Raw genomic sequence first — 26,180 nt, 5'->3', positions numbered from 1 at the left:
AAACTAACATGACACAATAACTTTATTAAACACACAAAACAGAAATGTTATTTAAAATTAACAGCAGGCAATTCTTGTCACAAGAACAGGCAGACAGCTGGATCAAAATGCAGCAGGTTTATTAGTTCAGCTAAAAGTCGACAAAGCTAAATGAGGGTCAAAATCCAGGCAAGAGTCAGTGCAGGCGGCAGGCAAACAGAGTCAGAGTCAGAAACAGGGTCAGGAGACAGAAGACCAGGTCCAAATATAACGCTCTATAAGGAAGGCAGAGTGGCACAAACAGTTGGATAAAGCCAAGTATTATTTGTTGTCGGAAATTCAGTGAACACAGAATAAACTACTGACGTGAGAGTAACATGTGGTCTGGTTTATGTCAGTCCAGTGTTAAGCTAATGAAGCTAACATAACACAAACAACACTTCACACTGAGCCTCACTTAGTGCAGAGCTTAAGTATGCTGTTATTGATTGAATGAAGGAGAGTCAGGTGTGCGGCTTCCAGGAAGTATGCGCTGGGATTGCTGGGAGTTGTAGTGTGGCTTGAACAGGGGGGAGACAGAGCTCTGACTTCTGACAATTCTAAACCAAAGATTCTTTTTTCAACCATAGACTGATTGATCAACCCAATCACTTCCAGTCCATGTTTTATTCTCAGTTCAAAATGTGAAAAGTTCTCAGCCCACTTCACTAATAAGAAAAATAACATTAGATTTAATATCACCCAATGACCACTAACAGGTCATTCCATTGTATTCCATTTGGCTTGTGAGAACACGCTAGAGAGTTTTGGCTTAATTGGTGCTGCAAAGCTTAGGAATAGAATAGAACAGAGGTCTATTGTTTAATGCACAGCTTACTCTGACATACGAAACGTTGTTTCAGTACAACCCGTACGAGATCAGACACACAACAGAAATACGCACATACAGTTCAAAGTTGACTGAGGCACAACCATGTTAGGTGCAGTTTGCTCAGCAAGGGTGTAGATGGTTTACAATATGGGGGTGGGGGGGCATATCAGTGTAAAAAAAAAGTAGTATCTCTACACTGCTTATCTACAATGTGTAGATACAAGGGTACCTGTGGATCTACCCAAGACTGTAACTGCAAAGCGCATCTCCAGACAATGCACTGGAGGGGGGGGGGGTAGTGGGAAAGGTCAAGAAGGGATGAGCAGCAAGTATCAAGCATCGTTAACTGCTCTCTTCAGACAGGGATCACTCCTGTGTCCCTAAAGACTGTAATGGTGAACCCCCCAATATGAAGAGTGGTTTAGATCGATCCAATCTAGACTAGAATTACAGACCAGTGTCAAACCTGCTGTTTTTAAGTAAGATTTTAGAATACTAGTTTTCCATCATTTCATCATTTTATTTATGATATTATTAATAAAAATAATGTTTTAGAAAAAATTCAGTTTGGTTTTGGACCCCATCACTCTACAGAGATTGCCCTGGTCAAGGTTATAAATGATCTCAGGTCCAACAATGGCACAGTTTTTGTATTGCTGGACCTGAGTGCAGCCTTCAACACAGTTGACTACTCCATTCTTTTAAACAGACTACATGACATGGTTGAAATCACTGGAATAGTACTCAGCTGGTTTGAGTCCTACCTCACAGGAAGAGATTTTAATGTCACCGTAAGTGATTCGTCATCAGGGAGGCACAGACTGACGTGGTGTGCCACAATGTTCCGTCCTTGGTCCTAACCTTTTTAACCTTTATATACTTCCGCTTGGTGATGTCATCAGGAAACATGGCATAATTTCGTAGCTATGCTGATGACACCCAGTTATTTGTGGCTATTTTGTCGCCTGATGATTTGGAACCTATTGATGACCTTTTAAGTTGTGTTTTATATATTGAAACTTGGATGGTACTGAACTCTTAAAGCTCAATCATGACAAAACAAAACAAAACAGAGTTTTTAATTGATGGTCCTGAAACTGAGAGAGAAAGGGTCCAATCCTTCTTATCAACTTTTAACCCAAATGCGTCCAGTAAAGTCAGAAACATCTGTGTAATTTTAGATGCAGATATTACCTTAGAAGCACAAGCAAACCAGTTTGCAAAGACCATAAATCATCTTAGAAATATTGCCCGAGTGAGACCCTTTCTCTCCAAAGCCAGTGCTGAAATATTAATCCATGCTTTTATAACATCTAGGATAGACTATTGTAATGCTCTTCTTTCTGGTGTTAAGAGAATACTATCAACCGGCTGCAGCTTGTTCAAAATTCGGCTGCATAACTTTTAACTAGAACCAGAAAGAAGGAGCACATTACTCCAATTTTGAAGTCTTTGCACTGGCTCCCAGTCAGCTTTAGGATCGATTTTAAGGTTCTTTTATTCGTTTCTAAAAATTTAATTGGAACTGGACCCTCATTTTTATCAGATTTACTTTTAGTTTGTGACCCTCCCAGAGCCCTCAGGTCTGCAAGTGCAGGTCTGCTGGTGGTCCCAAGGTCAGAACTAAAACCCACGGCGAGGCCTCATTTCAGCACTGTGGGCCTCGCCTGTGGAACAGCCTGCCTGAGGGCGTGAGGGCCTCAGCCACTGTGGAGGTTTTTAAGAAAAAACTTAGAATGTATCTTTTTGTATCTATTTTTTTTAATGTGTTTGCTATTTTAACAACTATTTAAAAAAAATCTTACTATTACCTATTTTATCATGGAAAGCACTTTTAAAATGCTTTGTAGCAGGATAAATGCTATACAAATGAAGTAGAATTTAACTTCATTTAAACACCTGGGTGGGGTGGGGTGGGGGATGGAGGGTGCACTCAGATGTGATCCCAGTCCTCTTCAGTTCCTGGACTCTCCCGGCTGCTTCTCCCCATCCGGAACCGCGCCCAGTGCGAATGGAGCCTTGATATTCACCCGGTCCCTCTCTGCCTCCTCCTCTTCATCGTATGCGTCATCGTCCTCATCTTCAGCGTCACTGTGGTGGGGGGTGGAGTGGAGGGAGGCGGAGGGGGAGGGTGGCACGGAGTAGGGTCTTGGGTATCGAAAACCTTCAGTCTGGGGAGACAGAAAGCATTTTTTATGATCACACACACACAATCCACCAACGTGTATGGTCATGTCAGAAATATTTATGAAGTCGCCGTCATCATCATCTTCTTTCTGATGCAGCATGCTGTTAAAGAGTTGAGTGAACAGGCTGGAAAGGGGCCTGTGGAACAGACGTAAACAGGCTGATCCTCAGTCTTTGGCGCATTCCGAACGTCTCACCTTTAAGATGGTGTCCATTTTGAACTTGTCCGGGAAAGCTCTACTCAGGGCCAGTTGGCGGGCGTGAACGTAGAACTGTCAATCACAGGTCACAAATTTACTTTGTGAAAAACAAAATCTCTTACTCCATATATAGGGTAAAACAACTGTCAAATATGACTGTCGTATAAAATGTGTATATATACATGTAGAGTGGTATGAAACGTTTGGGCTCCCCTGATAATTTCCAAGATCTTTCTTCATAAATCATCGTTCGGATCATCAATTTCAGTTAAATATATCATATAGCAGATGAACACAGTGATATTTGAGAAGTGAACTGAATATTATTGGATTTAAAGAAGCTGTGCAATAATTACCTAAACAAAAATAGGCAGGTGAGTAAATTTGGGCATCCCAACAGAAACATGCCATCAATATTTAGTAGATCCTCTTTTTGCAGAATGGACAGCCTCCAATCGCTTCCTATAGCTTCTAATAAGGGCCTGAATTGTGGTTGAAGGTATTTTGGACCATTCCTCTTTGAAAACATCTCCAGTTCAGTCAGATTTGATGGCTTCCGAGTATGGACAGCCTGCTTTAAATCACACCACAGATTTTCAATAATATTCTGGTCTGGGGACTAAGATGGCCATTCCAGAACATTGTACTTGTTACTCTTTGTGAATGCCTTTGTAGAATGCCTTCAACTTTGTCACTGATTCTTGAACATTGATTGTAAGAATCTACTGATACCAACTGGAATCCATGCCACCTTCAACTTTGACAAGATTTCCAGTACCTGCACTGGCCACACTGCCCCAAAGCATGATGGAACCGCCACCAAATTTTACTGTGGGTAGTAATGTTTGTCTTTGAATGCTGTGTTCTTTGTTCGCCAAGCATACCGCCCCTTGTTATGACCAAATAACTCCATTTCATTTAGTTTCATCAGTCCACAGCACCTTATTCCAAAGTGAAACAGGTTTATCCAAATGTCCTTCAGCATTCCTCACGTGACTCTGTTTGTGGCATGTGCGCAGAAAAAGATTCTTCCGCATTACTCTTCCATGTAGCATCTCCGTGTGCAAAGTGCGCTAAATGCTAGAACTATGACACCATATGCAGCCAGATCATGTTTTAGGTCTTTGAAGCTGGTCTGTGGGTTGAGTTGGATTGTTCTCACCATCCTTTGCCTCTGCCTATCTGAGATTTCTCTGGGCCGGCCACTCCGGGCCTTTGCTTGAACTGTGCCTGTGGTCTTCCATTTTCTCACTATATTCCTCACAGTGAAAATTGACAGCTGGAATCTCTTAGCAAGCTTTTTGTACCCTTCACCTAAACTATGATGTTGAACAATCTTTGTTTTCAGGTTATCTGGCAGCTGTTTTCAGGTTCCCATGTTGACATTTTTCAGAGAAGATGCAAAGAGGAGAAAAACTTACTCTTGGCCACCTTAAATACCTCTTCTCATGATTGGGTTCACATGTGTTTGTAAGTCAATGGTCAATGAGCTTATAAAACAGATTTTGTGTTCCAATAATTATTGCTAAAGGTAGTCAAATCAATGAAACAACAATGGTGCCCAAATTTACTCACCTGCCTATTTTTGTTTAAGTAATTATTGCACAGTTTCTTTAAATCCAATAGTCTGCATTTCACTTCTCAAATATCACTGTGTTCATCTGCTATATGATATATTTAACTGAAACTGATGATCTGAACAATGATTTATGAAGAAAAATCTTGAATATTATCAGGGGTGCCCAAACTTTTCATACCACTGTATGAGCCAGGTGTGGTGGTGGGATCTTATTTGAAACTCTTCACTACCAAAGAGTTGTGGGAGCAGTCCTAAAGTCCAGGTTCCTGTAAAACTCATCTGTTTTTTAAATCAGAAGTTTTGAAACAACTGTTCAGTGTGTTTTACCCCATACTCCCTCCTTCAGTCTAAGACAGGAAGTCATTGTATGAGCTTAAACCTAAAGCCTAAATTCTGACTCTTAGCCTGATTCTGTTAGATCAGGAGGAAATCTCTTGGTGTTTTTTCATGCTGATGATAAGGAATAGTATAAAATGGCATTGACCTTTTTCCAACTCTGCATTGTTCTGTCCCTAAAGACCCCAACAGAAACTAACCCGTCCAAGGTATCTCCAGTCCAGCAGGTCGGATAGTCTCTCAGTTCTGTTCCGCTGGATGATCCGCTGGCGCCGGGACTGCTGGCAAAAGCTAAACATGAACTGGGTCAGCTGGTTGCAGGACTCCTCTGGGGATTTGAACCGGCGGTCCACAATGTAGATACCTGGGAATAAGAGATAAAGGTTAATGAGAAAGATTTTAAATACAGTATTGCCTCAGGGGTCACTGTTCCACTGTTCCAATCAACCCCTACTCTAAAACTTCTGATTGGTAAAACCCTTTAAAACCAAGTAAGCTGCAGCAGGTTGACCTGAAAACTAACAGGAGATATCTCCAAGGACTGGAGTTTGACATTAAAAAAAATGTAAAAAAAAAGTGTATGAGAGTGTTCTCCTACCATAGGCAGTAGGGTCAGAGATGTGCTCTTCCATGAAGCAGCCAAAACCTGATAGGTTTGTGGTCACACTGGGAATCCCCATAACTGTGCACTCACCTGGACACAAACAGACGTGCGTGAGTGACCTGGTAAAACAGATTTGGCAAAAAACATAAAGCATTAGAAAACTTTGAGAAGTACAAGGATTAAGACTGTTTAAGTACTATAAACTGGAAGACAGATTTCTGCACCTTTTCAGAATCAGTACACAAAAAGATTTATGTACTGGATAGTCATAAAAAGGTGGGTATGATAACCCTTATATGAGTAGACTCTTGGTAGTAGACATGTGTGAGTATATATAGAGTAGGCACATGGCTGTTCAGACACAAATGTAAGCAGAAAGAAAGAAAAAGCAGAAAAAATGACCAAAACAGTAACAAACCCTCTTCTGAAGAAGATTTTGGAGCAGACAAGTCAAATTTCAACCTGAACATGACTAAAATTTTAGTCACAACTGTTGGTACAGCTTGACCTGGGGTGTCTGTGGGCAAAAAAACGGGCAAAACAGTACAAGGCAAATAGGTGGTGGTGTCCTTGACACAACAAGTCGTAGACTGAGCTCTGAACCTATGGAGCAAAAAGGTTCATGCATATTTTTTTCTATGTACATGCAGCAGGTGACAGGTCATAGCCAACACTTGCACAACACGCAAGAGTAAGTAAGGGTGAACTATAAGGGAATTAGGTGTGCTGTACAGATTTTTGTTTTTGACTTCCCCCAAACTCTGTGGACTGTGGAAGGGATCCGTTAGTCCTATTCACGTGATAAGTACAGGCCACGTTACAGGTTTGCCCAGTTTTCACCTCCAGACAGCCTAAATCTCGCCATTAGGGCAGTTGTGACTAACGTTTTGCTAATGACTAGAGTGTGGCATAAGGGCCCCGCCTTACAAAATCACCCAAAAGTTACAAGTGTGTGGAACTTACATTAACCTTACAAATACTTCATACACTTACCACACACACGACAATGGTACATTCCATCTTCAACGGGTCTCAAGAGAACTGTAAGACACACCTGCATTCCCCTCAAGATGCGCCCTAAAGTGGCTGCTCCTCTTTACAACCCTCCATCTGTCCGGACTACCCAAATACCCACAGCACCCGCAAGGGTCAACCCCCATGTTAAGATGCTGGTCATGGTAGTAAATCTTTCAGTGTGTTTGAGTTATGACAATGCTACAATTGCACAAAAACAGACAAACAAACGAAGGTCCAGGTGGGGGTAACCCCTCATTTGGCTACATCGTGACCGTGCCGGCCTTCTGGTTATTGAAGAAAATGTATTTGTTGGAGCCCCTTCAGTTATGCTCTGATGAACTGTCTTACAACATCTTAAAATATTGAGCAGATAAGATACTTCAAAAAGCTGATGTGTCAGCCTCCACTCAACCACTGCAGAGTTCACTTCATGGATGTCTAATTGGTGCCTGAGTGGTTTTATGGATTGTGTGTTTTTGTGCAGTGTGCCTCGTAGTGGGGTGAAAAAAACTACCAGGTGTGTATCCCCATGGTTCATAGTAAGAAGGAAACACTCCCAGGTTGCAGCCACGGACAAAGTCATCATAGTCCATGGGTAGCAGCGGGCTGGTGGAAGACAAGAACTCTGGGTGGAAGATGATCTGAAAGAGTGAAAAGAGTAAATCATTGTATCAGCTTTTCAAGCTGGAGTCTGCTGTGGAAAAATTGTGGTGGAAAGCTCTCAGATATTTTAGGGAAATGTGGTTTATAGAAGCATCAGTGGTAAATGTTTTTGTTGTGTTTTCAGGCTAAGGATATTTCCTGAAACTACAATCATTCAAGGGAGTAAAGACTTCTCTATGTCACCATTGGACAACTCCCAAAGAAGCTGGTTTAAAGTGGTAAAGTCTTTTGAGACAGAAACACCTTTATTGCTTTTCACAGGCAATAAAGGGACAGTTAGGAGGTTGACTCCAGGTTAAAGCTTAATAAGACAGCCTTCACATTAGAAAAGTGGCAGGAAGAGGCCCTTAACAGATCAGAACTGATCTGGACTTCTTTCAAAGTGCAACACTGAAAGGTTTTAAGAACTGTGAGATTTAACTTGTTCAAACAAAGTAGTTTTTCCAGTTTTTACCAATACACTCAAAACTCTTACTTTGGAATAAATTTCAACCACGACCTAGAACACTGAAAAATGTCTGCATCTGCCCCTGAAAACACAATCGAAGAAGTCAGTGGGATGATTGATAGTACACCTGATAAGTGGGAATTACTAACCAAAATATGATGATGGAGAGAATTCATCTGGAAAAAAGATCTTGATATTTGTAAGCCTTACAGACACAAGGTTACAGGCAGAACAGACTTATTGGGGAGGGGGAAGCTGTGTAGCAAATGTTCTGAAATGTTGTCCCACAGTCTCATCATTATTCTCATCAAGGTTTGTATATCAGGATTAACTGTTCAGGCTCTGTGGATCTGATATCTCTGTAGGGCAGGTACTTAAAACTTCTGGTTGCTTTTAAAAGAAACCCCATCTCCAAAACAATCTGAGGGCCAGCCCTCCGATTCAGACTGACTGGCTGAATGTGATCCATGACAAATCAGTATAATAGTAAAAAACAGATGGTTTTAGTAAATATGGGAAAATCAGACTGTGTTTTCAAATCACTGGTATGTTTTAATGTCATACGTTATCTATCTAAATACTAGTTGTTTACATATTTAGTTTGTATTGTATTGTGTATGTATGTGCGTTTTTTACATCATTCCCGGATGAAGATGATAACTAGCCTTTGGCTAATCCTGTCTTTTTTAACCATGTATAATCATGTCTTAAATGTCCTTTTTAAAATAAACTTGTAATAGTGTTAATATCACTACAGATATCTTTTGATAGCCCCTCACTGGAAAGGGAACACACCCTCCCCATGTTTTTTGTTACTAATATGAAAAACAATTTTGAACAGAAGGGATGTGGGGGCTTGTATCTGGGTAAAATGGTAAAAAAAAAAAAAATCAAGATACTGTCTGTTGATCAGAACTAGTCTTAGGCCAAGGTCCAGGTAAAGGCTGGATACAAACTTCAGCTCCTGCTCTGATCATGGCGGCTCTGAGAGAAGGGCTTCTGGCTCTTGTCGTGACACTAGCTTCAGGTGTGGGTGACATTAAAGTTAAATATCAGTTCTTTTGCTACCTTGACGCGGTCATTCCTGGAGTTGAAGAGGCCGATGCGGCGGACGTTGGACAGGATGGGGTCTGTGGAGTCGTCCTCCATGTTGTGGGTGGTCACTGGTGGAAGGCTGTGTCTCTGCATCGGGTGAGGAAGGTTCAGGTCATGGCAGAGTGATGAGAAGACAGACACAAGGTCAGCCAGGTAGTTGTTATTCTTTCCAGTCCTTCTAGTTGTAGATATGTGTTTCAGACTGTACCCTGCAGTCCATCTTATTTTTTAGAAACACTGCTGCATTAAGACGGGATGTCCCCACAGGAAATCCTGACATCTTTGATTTGCACAGAGAGAGAAGTGAGCAGGGGAGAATATACAGTCCAGTCCAGTCCTGTCCGGTATTTTGACTGTTTCCATTATAAAATAGACCCATTAAGCCGGATGAGCCGTATCATTTTTGAGCCCTTGTTGGTTGCACGTCCACAAAAATGGAACAGACCGCTTAGGGCGGAGCTACTGTTAAAACTTGTTTATTTGCTAAAGGTCATTGCGATGTAAGAAAGCACCAAGAAAAATTCTGTATTCCTCTTTCCTGCCTCCAATTTTCTCTCAAAAAACATTAAATGCTTTGTATCTACGAAGAACCAAAAGTGGGAAAAAAAAGCTGCTGGACAACTTCCATCGTTGCTGTTGTTGCTAGCTTCACCCCGCATGTGCTGTGACAGTCCAACTTTGGGCGGAAAGGCTCACCTGAATTGCCTGGACCATTCTAAACCATATCATATTGTACTGCTCAGTGGATAAAAAGCTTAAAATGACCACTTAACCTTTGAAGCATTTTTTTGAACTGTGGAAGGAGGTTGGGGTCCCCAGAGAAATACCACTTATGCATGAGAAGAATGAGCAAACTCTACATGAAAAAACCTAGCCGGGACTTAAACCATCCATCTATTCACCCATTCATCATCTTCTGCTCATCCGGGACCGGATCGCAGTCTAAGCAAAAATGCCCAGACTTCCGTCACCCCGGCCACCGGGTCAGATGCCCGAGCCACCTCAACTGGCTCCTCTCGATGTGGAAGAAGTGGTTCTACTCCGAATTCTCCGCGGGTGACTGAGCTTCTCACCCTATCCCTTAGGGAGCACCCAACCAACCTACAGAGAAAGTTCATTTCAACCGCTTGTATCAGGGACATGAACTAGTCATTCCTTTTGTGAGGCAACAGTGCGACACACAGTGCAGCCAATCAGCATGAGCTATACAGTTCTTTGGCTACTTACATCCAGTAAATGAGGAACTCAAAGAATACAGAACTTGTTGTTGGCCCAACACTCTCAACTTTGGTGAAAGAGCAACACAGAGCATTTGTGCATGCACCTCTTTGCGTTGCCATAGCACCCATGAACAAAGATTCTGCTGAAGAAAGGAGCAGACAAAACAAAATACAGAGAGAAGAGGCTGGGCCTTTGACAGCATGTTTCAAACAGCAAAGCAACAGATGGGAATTAATGGTAATAACACCAAACTTTGCGTTCATATTTGTGTAGAACAACAAAAGGTCACTCCCATTATTTGGAATGAGTAGGTCAGAGCCTACCAGCAGGAAAAAATGAGGCTGTTGCCAGTGAATTCACCCTAAAAACAAAGACCGATGGGGGTTTGGCAGCAAGGTAGGGGTATAAACATTAAAAATATAAAACAAAAAAACAACACGCAAATAAAAAAAAAGATTAAAGATTAAAAAATAAGAACAGCAGTTCCTGTGATCAGGAGTCAGTTTTAATCACCCTTCACATGTTTAATCAATAGGAGTAACAACTACAGAAGTATTGGCGTCTGAACAAATTAGTTAAAGCAAGAATGACCTTTCCATCTGCACTCATGCTGAGCTGCAGTAGTTATCACACGATGCTCATCGACCTGAGGCTGCATGTAAGTAACGACCTCATACAGACCCCTTCAATAACTTTAGTGTCATTGTGTGAACTCTGAAATTCAAAGCACAACACTTCCTCACACAGGAAAACTAGCTTAAGGATAAAGTTTAAAAAACAGTTTTTAAACATTAGGAAATTGACATAACAACATTATCGCTACAGGAAAAAGTTGCTGCAAAGCTACAGGGTTTCTTTCCTTCATATTACTCTTTCTGGAAAATGAGCCTTAAAGAAAAAGTGTGTAGGATTTTAAACTGAAATCAGGCCTTTAGTTAAAAAACATGCTGCTGAAAAACCCTATGACACACTGTAGATTTGTCCAGGTGTACCTGCCTTTAGATGAATCCTGCGAGCAGCTGCACAGACAAATGTGACCCTTGGGACAGATGAATGTGTCTGAGTGGATACATTGATGGATGTGCCAAAATAGATAGATGGGTGAATGGTTGGTTGAATTAAACTGATTGGATAAATTGAACCATCTGATTAGATGGATATTTCAATGGAAGAATCCAATATTAATCCGAAACTGGACTTTAACAATTATTATTAAAATATAATTTATTTCCAGAATATTTACATCCAATTCCCTCTATATCAATCTAATACGCCACATTGTAATAATTTGTATAAAGTTGATTTGTATACTGTTAAATAAATGGCCAAAAGACAAGATATATATGTATAGATATATGTGGAAAAAGTGACAAAAGCTCTTAACGTAAAATTTCACAGCTTCATCACAAATGAACCTCGTTAAAACCTCTGAAGAAGGATGAATAAGCCACGCAAAGAACATGTAAATAAATGTAAAACATGATTATTGCACTGTTTATGTAAAATTCATTGGTGATTTGTGCGTCGATTACGTAATTTGAACATGTTATCTGCGTAGTATACACAATATAAAAGTTATACATCAGTAGTATATGTGTGAGAAGCCTGTTAAAAATATGTGGAATGGTCGTGGAAAGCCACATTTTTTGTATATGCAGCTCACAAAAATCCCACACAATTGTGTAAGATTTACATAATAATTTATATAAACTATGTACAATACCCATTAACTGCATGATTCTAAATCGGCTAAAAATTTTGAACAGTTTAAAACCGAATTTACGTAAAGACCTGAAACCCTCAATGGACGGAAATTCACCTATGAGAGGTGGGAGGAACTGTTGGAGTGGAGCAACCCTCCATCCTCCTCCCCTTTCCGTTGCTGAGAGCCCTCTGTTTACATGCTCTCCTGCTAGCTTACAGCCCATTACACCCCCAATGTAACGTTACAAAAATGATGAGCAATATTGGAGTTATCCAGCTTTACGGTTTTGAGCAAGATTCAAGCTCAGACAAGGAAAATCAAGACGTACATGAATCCATTTGTCTACAAGAATATGCAGAGCAGGAAATAACACCCAGATCACAGCTAGAAACTTTTCCTACGTCATTTTTTTCATCTGATCTTGATTCACAACGACTTGAATAGATAAATACTCAGAAACTCAGAATTTCTTTTTATATATGCCCTCCATCTTCAGAAAAATGCTACGAGATCATGTTAAAAACACCAAGAACACCATTTTCACTGGAGTGGGTCTTTGATACCGCACTGCTGGTTCTCCTGAAGAGCATCAGGTATAATAATTGATCTGAGATCAGAAAAAGATCTGTGACCATATAAAAAACCACATGAATGACCACATCATTGAAAGATGAAAAGTGTACCTGAGTAGCAAAGATGGCTCTCTTCATGATTGTGAAGTCGTCTCGGTCCAGAATGTTGTTCATGTCTGGAATATGTCCTCTGATCATAGATCATATTTAACAAAAATGTAATCAAGTTTTTTACATTGTATTTGACATTTAACTCAGACACTTACTTCAGTAGAGCGTCATAGAGCTTTTTACCAAACTTTTCCTTCACTGTGTGAGCCGTGTCCCTGCAAGACAAACAGTATCACTCAGAGAGGAGGATTGGCTTCAAACCGCAGGCATCCAACACTTCCCACTCCGAGCTTTCAGAGAGAGAAGGGCAGGTCATTCAGGAACAGTCGTCAGAGTAAAACCCTATTCTGAGCATGATTAAAGCTTCAGGTAAAGACAACACAACGCGCTTTTCTGCATCTAGAGGCAGACACACCACTGCAGCTCACATTACACGTCTAACAAACCACTAAGAATCAAACCCTGCAGTTGCAGCAGGGTTTGAACACATTCACAACTGATCCACCCATGGGGATGTCCTAATGGGAATAGCTGGCCTTGTAAGAGGAAAAAAGAGGAAAAGTTTCTATCTCTTTGGGCCATTGTTTCTGTTCTTTAAGAGAGACAGTTGTTTGGTCCAAGTCACTGATGGTAAACTAAATGTCTGTATAAACAAAATGTTTGTATTTGATCCTTTATTAAATATGGCTAATCTTATAACTTGTTGTGCATTAGGCACGTTCATCCACCAAAACATGATTCTGCCTTGGACATCTGGGCCACATTTGGTTCCAACATCCATTAAGTTACTTCCAAATAGGGGTGTAACGCTTCATTTTAACAACGATTCTATTCTTATCATAATTTGTGGATGGATGATGTGGATCATAGTCGATATTCGTTCATTTTGAAGGATGCGATTTACTGACATAAAATTGATCCAGTACATTTTTAGCCAAGAAATTCAACCAGTGTGACTCAGAGATAAATACCTAGGTACTGAACGACAGTGTTGGAAGTAACGCCGTTTCAGTATGATGGTGTTACTAACAGCACTCTAAAATGGTGGTACAGTGTTCCAGTATGCTGTCAGTACTCCAACATGATGGTACAGACCTCCAACATGATAGTACAGTACTCCAGCATGATGGTACAGTTCTCCAACATGATGGTACAGTACTCCAACATGATGGTACAGCACTCCTACATGATGGTACAGTCCTCCCACGTGATGGTATACTCCAACAGAAACATTTACAAACTTAGCAGGTCAGAGCTTGTTTTTGTGAATGACGGGCAGAACATCTCCTTGGTTCTCTGTCAGATGTCTCTTTGTATGATTCTAAAGCAAAGGAAGTCATACTATACCAGAGCTGTTTCCGTATAGCTTGGCCCTTTAAGGACTCCACATTGAAGTTGTTGGTTTTAGCAGGCATGATGAAGAAAACTACAACGGTCATGTCATTCCTGTGGACCTATACAAAACATAAAGGAGAATTCTTCAAATATGGTTAGCTTAGTTCATTAAGGTGCTTCTGTCAACCTGAAGGTCGTCACCCGCAGAAGGTAGTTGAGTCTGGAAAGTGACTCAAGGAAAATGTCAGCTCCTTTGTTGGTGAACTCATATCGCCCAGCAATGAAGAAGAAGAGTGTTTTGTCCAAGTTGAAGTCAAGATGACTGTAAAAAAAAATAAATAAAAGAAAATATAGGAAATTACCTCCACTGATAAGTCTCAATGCTGCAGTCATATCAAAACAGAATAAAGTTCAAATCAAGGCAGAACCACCAACTCACTCACCCATAGAAGTGTCCTCTAACAAACTCCTGAATCCGGGCCTTGTTGATGGAGTGCAGGTTCTGAAACTCATGCATGGCAGAAAACTTCTTCACATTCAACCCATTGGGGGTCACGATATCTGTAGGAACACAACACAAACACAGTTCATCAATCCATCTATGCATTTACCATCCATCCATCCATCCATCCATCCATCCATCCATCCATCCATCCATCCATCCATCCATCCATCCATCCATCCATCCATCCATCCATCCATCCATCCATCCATCCATACATACATCCATACATCCATCCATCCATCCATACATACATCCATACATCCATCCATCCATCCATACATACATACATACATACATACATCAATTCTCTTCCCCAGAAGATCCTACATGTGAATTAATAAAATAAATCAACCTTCTGCAACACATTTCCTTGAAAGAAAGTTTGAAGCAGTTTTTATTAGTGTTTGATACTCTTGACCCCCTTTAAGACTCATCAAGAATTTTACTTAAATATGCAGATTTTTGATTTAGTAAAGCAAACAAAATACATTAACATTACATATTCATTTACTCAGTTTACGAACTGCCAAGAACCAGGAGCCTCATTTCTATATGTCTCTATGTAAAAATGTATGAAATCTTAGCACAAACATTTGTATGAATATTTCTTGATAAATTTCAGGTTCATTTGAAGATAAGGTGATATTATCTCCTCCACTAAAAACAATATGAGTTGGCATGATAACTAAATAGAATCAAAGAAAACATTTTTGTTTCTGTGGCAGCCATGTTGGGTCATCTCCACCTGGTTTCCTGTGAAGAATGTGATTGGCCTCCACTGCTGTGATCTGGGAGACTGTGGTGAAGACGTGCGAACAGTGCACGGCGGCGCGCTCCAAACAATACCGATGGTAGATCTGCCGCTCTCCAGCCTCCTTATCAATGTCAAACTGAAACGCAAAGAAGTACATTAAAAGATGTATTTGTGTTTCCATTGCATGAATAGAGTGAGAAAAATGACAGAGCACATGAGTGGATCAACACAAATTCTCCCTGTCAGAAATGTGTTTCTATCTGGTGTTTAAGACACTTCAGTTTTGTTTAAGACCTAGTACAACATAAGAACTGCCAACTCTGAGCTTATTTAGACCACAGTCACATATCCCAAAATGCCACTACGAGGCAACCTAAATGCTAGTTTTTCAGCAAATTCGGCAGGAGGCCGGGCAGGGACCTTTGTAATGGTGAGGGGGTAGTCGCATTTTACATGCCAAACTTTAATGAAGTTTGGGGGAATAATTACAATTTTCATTACGCCCATTATACGTGTTTCTCAGCAGAGGGATGATTGTTTCATAAACCAGGCCAAGGCAGCAAATTCCTCCTAGATTAATACTATATTGTATCAATATTGAAATCTTAAAAAAGTAGAATTTCCATTATTAATATAATCAGTACCATCTGCTATTTGTGCCATAGTGCATGCAACTATATACAGTACATATTTAATTCAAATTTCAATAAAATAACAATTAGTTTCTAGTAAGCTGCTAGAAGTTGTGTTAGGAACCAGTCCTAGGTCTCCCCCTCTGGCCATCAGCGGGAACAATCACCAGAGTACTGACCACTTCCTGGTTCCCATATTACAAATCCCATCAACCCTTGCTCCTAGGCTCCCAATTCATTGTAGAGGTTGATGCCTTCATCGGGGCTGTATTTTCCCAACGTCATGGTCATCCTGCCAAGACCTATCCCCTGTGCCTACTACTCCCAGAAGCTCATGGATGCTTAATGAAACTATAATGTGGGTGATGGGGAGCCGTTGGCCATGAAGGCAGCATTCTGTGAGTGAAGGCATTGTTTGGAAGGGGCCTCAGTACCATTTATTGTTTTGACTGATCATCGCAATTTAGAATACATTTGTACTGGCTGAGTAGCTCGGTTGGTAAGGTGAGAGGCTACATTTCAGGAATCCAGAATTCGATTCCTGGAGGGGATGTTCTCCCAGAACCTTCTAAGGAAAACAGCATTTACAATTTTTCAGCTATTTTTACAATTACTTAATGTATTTTATAACTGATTTTATGTTTTATACAATTATCGGTGTGAAGCCCATTGAGACAACTGTGTTGTAATATTGGGCTATATTCATAAGAATTAATTGAATTAAATCGAATTAACAAAGTTACTGTTGTGCTTGTCTGTTGATAACACCATCTGTGTTGTTCTGTATCTGCTCGGTTATCCTTATGTTGATTGAACTTCTCTTTTGACTTAGGCACCATCAACCTATCTAGGGACTAAAGATGAAAATTAGCCTAAAATATATATTGGAAAATATATTTTAAATATATCTCAGACATTTGCATTTTTAAATGTTATGCTGCCACTGTCTTTAATAAACAAACAAGAACACTTCTCTTGTAACAGTAAATAAACTACACACCCAGAGAGTCCTTCAGGAAGGTTGAGAACTGTTCCTTGGACTACAATGAAGGATTAAAGCCCTTATCTCAAAGAGTCAGAGTAAAAATGTTATTTTTCTTTCATTGATTGCCAAACCTTTGCAATAGAAAACAAAGCAGAATCCAAAAAGCTCAGGATTTACAAATATTCAGTTGCTGCTCTGTTCTTCCTCTCCATGTTGGTCTCCCACCTGCCCACTTATCTGTCAGGGATCAAACCTTGAACAGACGCAGCTATGAAGATCACCTGTCAGTCATCTTCTTAACATATAAGCAACCTTTCGCTCCTCATTGCCCTTTCAGGCGCTAGAGTGGGACCAATTATGAGCAGCTTGCAGATCCATCCTCATGCAGCACTAATCACCTCAGAGTGACTAAAACGCCTGAACCTTTGGTTGTGAGAGTTTGTCTGACAGTTGCGAACAGTGTGTGTCATCACACCCCAACACCATGAGCCCTTGTCTGTCTGTGGGTTGGGTTTTTTTCTCTAGGTGTTACACGTGATAGATTTGTGCGTGGGATGCAGTGACAGTTCCACTCCACAGGTGAAAGTGTCCAAACATTCAGTCTCAGACAATGATGGACAAATTGTACTTTCTTATGTTTTCCATGCCGTCCCATAAACTGCTTAATTAAAATCATTGATACTTCAGTAACTTCCATTATTCATCCATTTTCTTAACCTGCTGTAGCTTTTTCGAGGACATGGGGCTGCCAGAGCCTATCCTTACTACTCCTGGGTGAAGACGGAATTCTGAGAGTTCTGAAGACAATGTTCTGCAGGATGGTTCTTCCTGCAGGCTTCTTGTCTTTTCAACTATCAAGTACTTTGTCTTAAAATCTAAATTTGTTACCACATGTGTTTTTCTATTTGGACTGGAGAAAAAGGCCAGGTAGCTCTCATACTCGTAACATCTGTCATCCGTAATATTTTGGCAAATGAAGATTATCTGATGCTTGTTTGTTCTCATGGGATATTCCTAAGAAAGATGACCAACCTTGGAGCTGTGTGTACATGTGTGCTGCACTCCAACCACCAGACGGGGGCATTCTTCTCACCCTCACCTTGTCTAGATTGTTGTAGAAGTCCACATTCCCAGCACACAGGTATCTCCCAAGAAGGGTGGCATGTGTGGTGAAGATCGTTGCCATGGGAATCTTTCGAGAGCGGGACAGAATGAGGCCGGGGCCGGCCTGCCACTCGTGGAAGTGACAGATGATGTTTTTTTTGCCCTCGAGGTGGTTTGTCAACTAGGAGGAGGAGGAGGGGGGTAGAAGGCAGAGCAATGCTTCAAGTCAGCCAGCTTAATGCAGTGACGCTGTATGAATGAATGAACTCTGACCTCTCTGAGGAACCAGGCGATCAGGGAGCCCAGGATAAGAGAGTCGTTGGCCTCTCGGTCGTGGAACGGTAAGCCAATGTGGCAGGTGTCCCACAGGTCACCCTTCCAACGGTCCAGGTTCCAGGCTGCTGAGCCGATGTCAAACAGGACCACAAAAGGGTTTCCCTCGATCAGCCAGCGGCCAAAGTGAACCTGCAGAACAATCGAGGATCACAAAAGCGTAAAACCTCACCTCACCTCATCTCTCAAAAAAAGACATTCGGAAATTTAAGTATGGCCAATTTAGAACAGATTGATTTGTCTTTGTGTTTGTCTCTGACCTGTTTGTTAGTTTATTTGTCTGGGCAGTTAACCAACCTGATGGTTCATGCAGACAGAGGCTGCCATCTAAAGTGATAGAGAAGAGTGTAGTCTGCACAAACAGAAAAGTACTGCAAATCAAAGCTCAGATTTTAAAAAGTTGACTAAAAATTATTGAAAGAGCAGCAGATGTGTTTAAAAAAACAGAAAACTTCAAAGTGTCATTGTTAAAAACTTTTATTCGGGAAGGATTTTAAAAGGAAAAGTCTGATTTTTGATGTGCACAATAAGGTAAGATGTTTCAAGAATTTTGTATCGATCTTCGGGTTAATGTTGATTATTTATGGATCTCAAGCATTGATTGCACACAACACAACAAAGTCAGTCAGATATATCAAACTCATTCAGTAATGAAAGGCATTGATTAAATAAACACAATCAAAGAAAAAATAACATAAAAATTGATTGAATGATTTAGTTTATTTCAAGGATTAATTGTAGACAATACAATAAAAAAAATCACACAGAATAATCAAACTCATCACAGAAATGATGAAATGCATAGGTAAAGAACATACAAACATACAAAAAGCAAAAACAAAGACACACTTAAGTCACTTTGATTTATGTAATACAGTGATTATTAACTAAAGTCAAGTAGGGCTTGATTTATTGCTTGAAAAGGAGAGGGAAGAAGTGAATTTATATAATCCAACCCCCTGCTGAGTTAATTCATTTTATATTTTTGCAAAGTTTTTGTAATCTGGTTCTTCAAAAAACGTTCATTCATGATTTTAGTGACACACAACATGGAACAGTTATGTAGAGTTCATTGGTTATAATCAGAATACAATTTCAAGTTTTCAAGTAACAAAATTGAGTGCTTATTAAATATCTTCCCAAAGCAATCTTACATCTTGTCAGTAAACATTAATGATTCACACTCTATAAGAAGAAAATAATTGTCTCATACTCATAAATATTGATTTTTATTAGTGATGCATACAATAATTAAGGTCACATAAGATTTATGAAATATGGTGATTATTAACTAAAGTGAAGTAGGGTTTGATTTATTGCTTGAAAAGGAGTGAGAAGAAGCAAACTTATACAGTAGGGCAAAAAAGTATTCAGTCAGCCTCCATTTGGGCAGGTTCACCCACCCAAAAAGATGAGAGAGGCCTGTAATTTTCATCATAGGTAAACCTCAACTATCAAAGACAAAATGAGAAAAAAAATCCAGAAATTCCCATTGTCTAATGTGGTTCTCTAAGACCTGTAACTTCTGTGAGAGGATCCTCTGTCCTCCATTCATTATCTATATAAAAGACACCTGTCCACAACCTCAAACATTCATACTCCAAACTCCACTATGGCCAAGACCAAAGAGCTGTCTAAGGACACCAGAAACTAAAGTGTTGACCTGCACCAGACTGAGAAGACTGAATATGCAATAGTTAAGCAGCTTGGTGTGAAGAAATCAACTGTGGGAGCAATTACTAGGAAATGAAAGACATACAAGACCACAAATAATCTCCATCCCTCTGGGGCTACTCCCAGGATCTCATCCTGTGGGGTCAAAATGTTCACAAGAATGATGAGCAAAAATCCCAGAACCACAGGGGGGACCAAGTGAATGACCTGCAGAGAGCTGGGACTAAAGTAACAAAGGCTACCATCAGTAACTCACTACACCGCCTGGGACTCAAACCCTGCAGTGCCAGACGTCTCCCCCTGCTAAAGCCAGAGCATGTGCAGGTCCAACTAAAGTTTGTTAGAGTGCATTTGGATGATCCAGAAGAGGATTGAGAGAATGTCCTATGGTCAGATAGAACCAAAATAGAACTTTTAGGAAAGAACTCTACTCGTCATATTTGGAGGAGAAAGAATGCTGAGTTACATCTAAAGAACACCATACCTTAGCATGGAGGTGGAAGCATCATGCTTTGGGGCTGTTTTTCAGCAAAAGGACCAGGGCAACTGATCCATGTTAAGGAAAGAATGAATGGGGCCTCGTATTGTCAGATTTTGAGTTAAAACCTTATTCCATCATCAAGGACATTGAAGATGAAACATGGCGAGTCTTTCAGCATGACAAAGATCCCAGACACACTGCTCTTGTAATGAAGGAGTGGATTGTAAGAAGCATTTCAAGGTCCTGAAGTGGCCTAGCCAGTCTCCAAATCTCAACCCCGTAGAAAATCTTTGGAGGGGGTTCAAAGTCTGTGTTGCCCAGCAACAGCCCCAAAACATCACTGCTCTAGCAGAGATCTGCATGGAGGAATGGACCAAAATACCAGCAACAGTTTGTGAAAACCTTGTGAAGACTTACAAAAAAAAATTGACTGCTGTCGTTGCCAACAAAAGGTATATAACAAAGTATTGAGTTGAACTTTTTATATTGACCAAATACTTATTTTCCACCATAATATACAAATAAATTCTTAAAAACCAAACAATGTGATTTTCTGGATTTTTTTCTCATCTTGTCTCTCATAGTTGAGGTATATCTCTGATTAAAATTCCAGGCCTCTCTCATCTTTTTGAGTTGGAGAACATGCACAATTGGTGGCTAACTAGATACTTTTTTGCCCATAGTATAATCACACCCCTAATGAATTATTGAGTAAAAGTACGAAAAATGTTACATTTCAAGAACAAAATTAACTTCAAAACTTCAAAAACATTAAACCGAGCCAGAAACATTACAGTTGTTACAATCCAGTTCAGATGATTCCAATAAAATCCGAATGTTTTAAGGACTCAAAGTTGTTTTTTCACTGTCACAAACTCTAAGTTATTCTATATCAGACACTTTATTCATACTAGAGGCAAACCAGTTTCTATCGGCAACCAACAGACTATATGGAAAGACTATTGGTTCAATCCCCAGTATTGAGCCAACAAAAGGTGACAGTGGAGATGAAACTCTATCTAATGCATTGGTGGGCCTTCAACCTAATCTCTAAAGGCCTGAAAAATTTGTCTGAATCATGTATTAATTATTTTCTGACAAGGCATACTACATTAAATCATTCCAAATGGTCCGTCCATTCTCTTTTATTGTGTTTATGATGGTTATGCCGCTTCCAGACAGACATGGATTTTCATATTGGAGCATTTAACCAATCCCATTTCAGCTGTCCTTTGTTGCCAGGCAGGGTCAGAGCTAAAGAGGCCTTCACTGTGAGTTCTGAATGTCCCCTAATGCTAAATCAGTGTCGGACATTTATTTCCTTCAACAAATCAGATTTTGAGTTGGTGTCAGCAGGACCTTCTAGCAGGCTGACGCAACGTCACAGTATCCAGACCTTCTGATTGGACAGAAGTTACAGCAATACAGTAAACATTTCCCACATGCAGCTGACGGGCTGCACGCTACACTGACAGGACAGAGATCACGGCTCGGGTTGGAGTAAAGTAGGGGGGGCTTTGCATTTATGTGCACAATGAGTGGTGTAGAAATAGCAGAATCACTGAAAGATAATTAGATGCCAACAGTGACAGATTTTTAAGTGGGAGCAATGACGAAGACAAAAAAACCTTCAGAGGTATGCTATGCTTCCTCACTGACAGGTATACTTGGTTGTTGTCTGATGCTTCTTCAGTGTGTGCATGGGTTTCATCTAGTGCCAGACTGCCTGTCTTAACCCTTGTGCTATCCTATGGGGTCAAGATGACCATTGACGTGTTATTCCTACCATGACAAAGGTGGATAAAGGTGAAGACGATTTCATGTAATCCATGGAAATCATTGAAGATCACAAATCATTGAAGAAAAAAGGTTCAGCGCACTGTCTTGTGGGGTCTAGATGACCCCACTCCCAATGTTAAAGTGCCTAGGATAGCACAAGGTTTACAAAGCATTTTCAAACTGTTCAGGGTTTTACTGCGTCCACCACCATTCCTACAGAGTGTAGTGTTGGACACATCTGAACCCCTTATGAACCCAATCACACTATTCCAAAGGTTTCTGTGGGGACCCCTGTCATTCATCTGAATCATTTTATGGTTTGGGGGCAAAGCTTTCTTTATTGGATCTTAGTTTATCAATACTGAGACAAAACCATCTGATGTTTACAGAAGAAAATTGTACAGGTGAGTGTTTGCGATTAAAAAACATCACACATTATCACTTCCTCTAAAAAATAAATTCTGCTTCCTTCTACCTCACAATCAACACTCTTTTCCTGTCAAATCAAAGTCATTCATCTCTCCTCGTCCTTCATCTGTCTTTTCTCAGCTTGGACTTTACCTTCAGTTGCAGAACTTCCTGTATTAAAAATCGGCTGGGTTTGGATCCTTTTGTGGTCTCTGAACCTTTCTCCTTCTGCAGATGACACCGTAACCTCTCCAGAGCTCATACCATGATCAGATCCCAATGACCTTGAGAATCTCTGTCCTATTTCCAATCTTCCTTAAAACATTTTTCATGTATGAGATTTGTAAAAAAATGCTTCCCTACATTTATCTACAGAACATCTACAACAATCTGCTCCTCTGATATACTCATTCTTTATCCTCTCCATCCTGGTCACTCCCAAAGAGAACCTCAACATCTTCATCTATGCTTCCTCCAGCTCTTCATCCTGTCTCTGCATCATTCTCTGAACCAACAATATGGATGCTCTCTCAACAGTCTTCTACACCTTTCCTTTCATTCTTGAAGACATTCTTAAGTCACATATCACATCTGAAACCTAACTCCACCCCTTCCAACCTGCCTGCACACGCTTATTTACCACTTTCCAACCTCTCTAGATGTTCCTCCCCCTGCTCCATGCTCTCACCATAGATCACAATGTCATCTGCAAAATTGAGAGTTTAACCTGTCTAATCTGATCTTTCAGTCCCTCCATCCCCATGTACACAAGACGAGGATTCTTGATGCAGTCCCACCTCCACCTTGAACTCCTCTGTCACACTTACAGAACATCTCACGACTGTCTGCCAGTTCTCATCCATGTCCTGAACAACTCCAACGTTCTTGTGTCACTACAGACTTCCCTTATAAACCACAGCATTTTTGAAAATCTAAATAAGGCAATGAAAAAGGGACTGCTGAAATTCTGCAAGTTTAATGACAATCTTTGAATGTCAGAGTTTCCTTGACTCATCTCCATGTGCACATGCAGCTTCCAACACACACCTGGCAGCCGTTGTGGATGAGGGCATCCATTGCATTGCGGATGGCAGCGTTGGGGGGCTCACAGCCCTCCACCTGGGTTTTGAAGTTGTGCTCAAAATAGGGCCCCATCATGAAATAGTTTTCTCCCCATTCATCCACCGTGACCTTAGCCTTGGACTGAATGACAGTGTAGATCCCTCCAACTGTGGACACACAAAAACACACCCATAAATAAATAGCACACACACATATGAATACAAAAGCACAAACACATAAACGACAACGGAGACTCGCACACACAAATGAGCTGTCAGTACAAAACTGATTTTGTTTTGCCAGAGAACACGTGCACACGTGTGCATGTGTGGGTTTTCCACAGTATTTGTTGGCAAAAACACTCAAACACGGGTGACAGACGTCACAGAAATGACATGAACCAGTGACTGTTTATGTAAGAGGTGAAGGCAGACCCGAACGAACATAGGAGCACTTTTGAGTTCAGATGTGGTAACACTCTCCACAGCAGACTTGTAGGGATACATGTATGGATCATTTCAACGCAAATTATTTGATGAGCCTCCCCAACAGCAAACATCTGCCTTGTCGCTTTTCAAAAGTAGTAACACTGCTAAAAATACAACCCAGTCTCTTGTCTCAGTTAACAGCAAGTTATTTGTACTCCTTCATCACCTCTACTGCTTCTCTGGTGATAGAAATAGGGTTTCACAGATATTGGACCTAATAAAAAAACATGATTATTAAGTGTCCATAAGACGCCTGTAGGATGTCCACACAAAGGACACTCTGAATGACTAATTAGGAAAGTGACAGACGGAAAGGAAGAACACATAGTTTGGTTCTTAGCAAAAGGTAGTACACTTGAGGTAATATTGGGGATACTGTATATAAGTATACTATAAACCATGCATGTATTGTGTCGGAAGTATACTAACTGATCATTCTTCAGACAAAATGGAACATTTTAAGTTTACAATGTAAAGAAAGTATGTAAAAATTAAACTTCAAGTTATGCTATAGACTAAGTATAATTGTTGTACACGTAACCCTTGTGCTATCCTAGGCACTTTAACATTGGGAGTTGGGTCATCTAGACCCACAAGACAGTGCACTGAACCTTTTTTCTTCAATGATTCGTGAACTTCACTGGTGTCCATGGATTACATGAAATCTTTCCACCTTTATCCACCTTTGTCATGGTAGAGAGAACACGTCAATGCAAGGGTGGGGTCATCTAAGATAGCACAAGTGTTAAATGGACTATTTTTTGCTAAGGGGTACAAGAAACTGGCCTGTCAAGCCTAGTTTCCACTGAGTGGCAATTAAGGCGAGCGTTTCCACTCAAAGATGGACCATAAAGGTGAAGCTAAGAACAACAGCAATGGAGGTCATCCAGCAGCTCCTTTTTTTCCTGCTTGGCTTTTGGTGCTTCTTATCTACAAAGCATTTAATGTGGTTTGAGAAAAGATTGCGGGAGGAGAAGAGGAATACAGCTGCTTTCTTGGAGGCTTCTTTTGTCATAATGACCTTCAGCCAATCAATGAGTTTCAACAGTAGCTCCTCCCTAACCAGTCTGTTCCATTTTTCTATGTACCTACTTCCAACTGAAATGATAGGGTTTGGTTGAAATATGTTTCCAATATGAAATGGGTGCATTTCATATTCACTCTAAATACCAGACCGGACCGCTAAATGGAAATGAGGCTTTAGTAACCCCAGAGAAGAGGAAGAAAATTGGAACAATTTCTTTTCTTTTTCACTTCTCTTTAAGTCTGTATTTCCAACCTTGCTGTGATGCTGATCTGCAGAACATGCACACAGGAAAGCCATTCCTGCATCTATGGTTGACCCCATAGAGTCAACCATAGATCAACCATGTAGAGTTGGGAGCCCCTCCCAACTCTACATGGGGGACATCTCAAGTTTTTGAAATATTTTGTAGATGTGTCTTTTTTCAGCAGGTTGATCATCTTTAGATTCATTTCCAGATGATTCTGGATCATCCACCAAGGGGCAATGACTCTCTGTTCCAGGGTTATGGGGAAGGGGGCAGCAGAGGCTTATCTGCTGCTTAATGTTTAACTCTGTATTTACTTTTGAAAAAACCTAATGGTCAGCTTTGTTAAGCATGAAAAGAGAAAAACTTTATACAAAATGGATTGCTGCTCAAAAACCTGTTGTTTCTAGGTTTTAAAAAAAGGAGTGTGCCACAGCTTATTGTTCCTTCAACAGTGGTAGAGTTATTGGTTTGAAGTAGAGCAGGTGCAGGGGGGGGCTCACCTTTGTTGGCAACCTCCCAGGCCACCTCAAAGAGCAGCAGGTCCTCCACGGGCAGCTGGTCCTCCTCCCAGGCCGGCAGCACCCCGCTCAGGGAGGTCATGGACAGTGAGCGCGACAGCGGCATCTCTCCGGTGTTTGAGGAGCAAAGACGAAATTCCTCCTGAGGAGAAGGTCTTCACAGTCCAGAGCTCAGCGGAGACCGTGCTCACGTTAGGACCAGATAAACAGCAGTCATGGAGGGAGGGGGGCGTTCGTCTCACTCAGAGGTTGGGGTGAAA

The 26,180-nt window shown here is 40.7% G+C and overlaps 1 protein-coding gene across 1 annotated transcript; it reads right to left on the bottom strand.

Annotated features, from left to right (window-relative positions):
- Window positions 1-4: 4 nt before the first annotated feature.
- Window positions 5-26,180, bottom strand: gys2 (glycogen synthase 2). The gene is made up of 16 exons (XM_020714103.2): window positions 25,903-26,180; window positions 23,626-23,807; window positions 18,177-18,368; window positions 17,899-18,084; window positions 15,174-15,318; window positions 14,367-14,484; window positions 14,125-14,245; window positions 13,936-14,042; window positions 12,744-12,803; window positions 12,589-12,667; window positions 8,953-9,066; window positions 7,288-7,414; window positions 5,751-5,846; window positions 5,353-5,516; window positions 3,235-3,309; window positions 5-3,021 (listed from the first exon to the last, which is right to left on the bottom strand). Exons 1-16 carry the CDS (start codon window positions 26,024-26,026, stop codon window positions 2,806-2,808), a joined length of 2,106 nt encoding a protein of 701 aa, XP_020569762.1. The 5' UTR covers window positions 26,027-26,180; the 3' UTR covers window positions 5-2,805.

Source organism: Oryzias latipes, chromosome 23, assembly GCF_002234675.1.
Source record: "Oryzias latipes chromosome 23, ASM223467v1".
NCBI classification, from domain to species: Eukaryota; Metazoa; Chordata; class Actinopteri; order Beloniformes; family Adrianichthyidae; genus Oryzias; species Oryzias latipes.
Note: the sequence above shows the minus strand (reverse complement) of the source record. Positions and strands in the feature narration are given on the sequence as shown.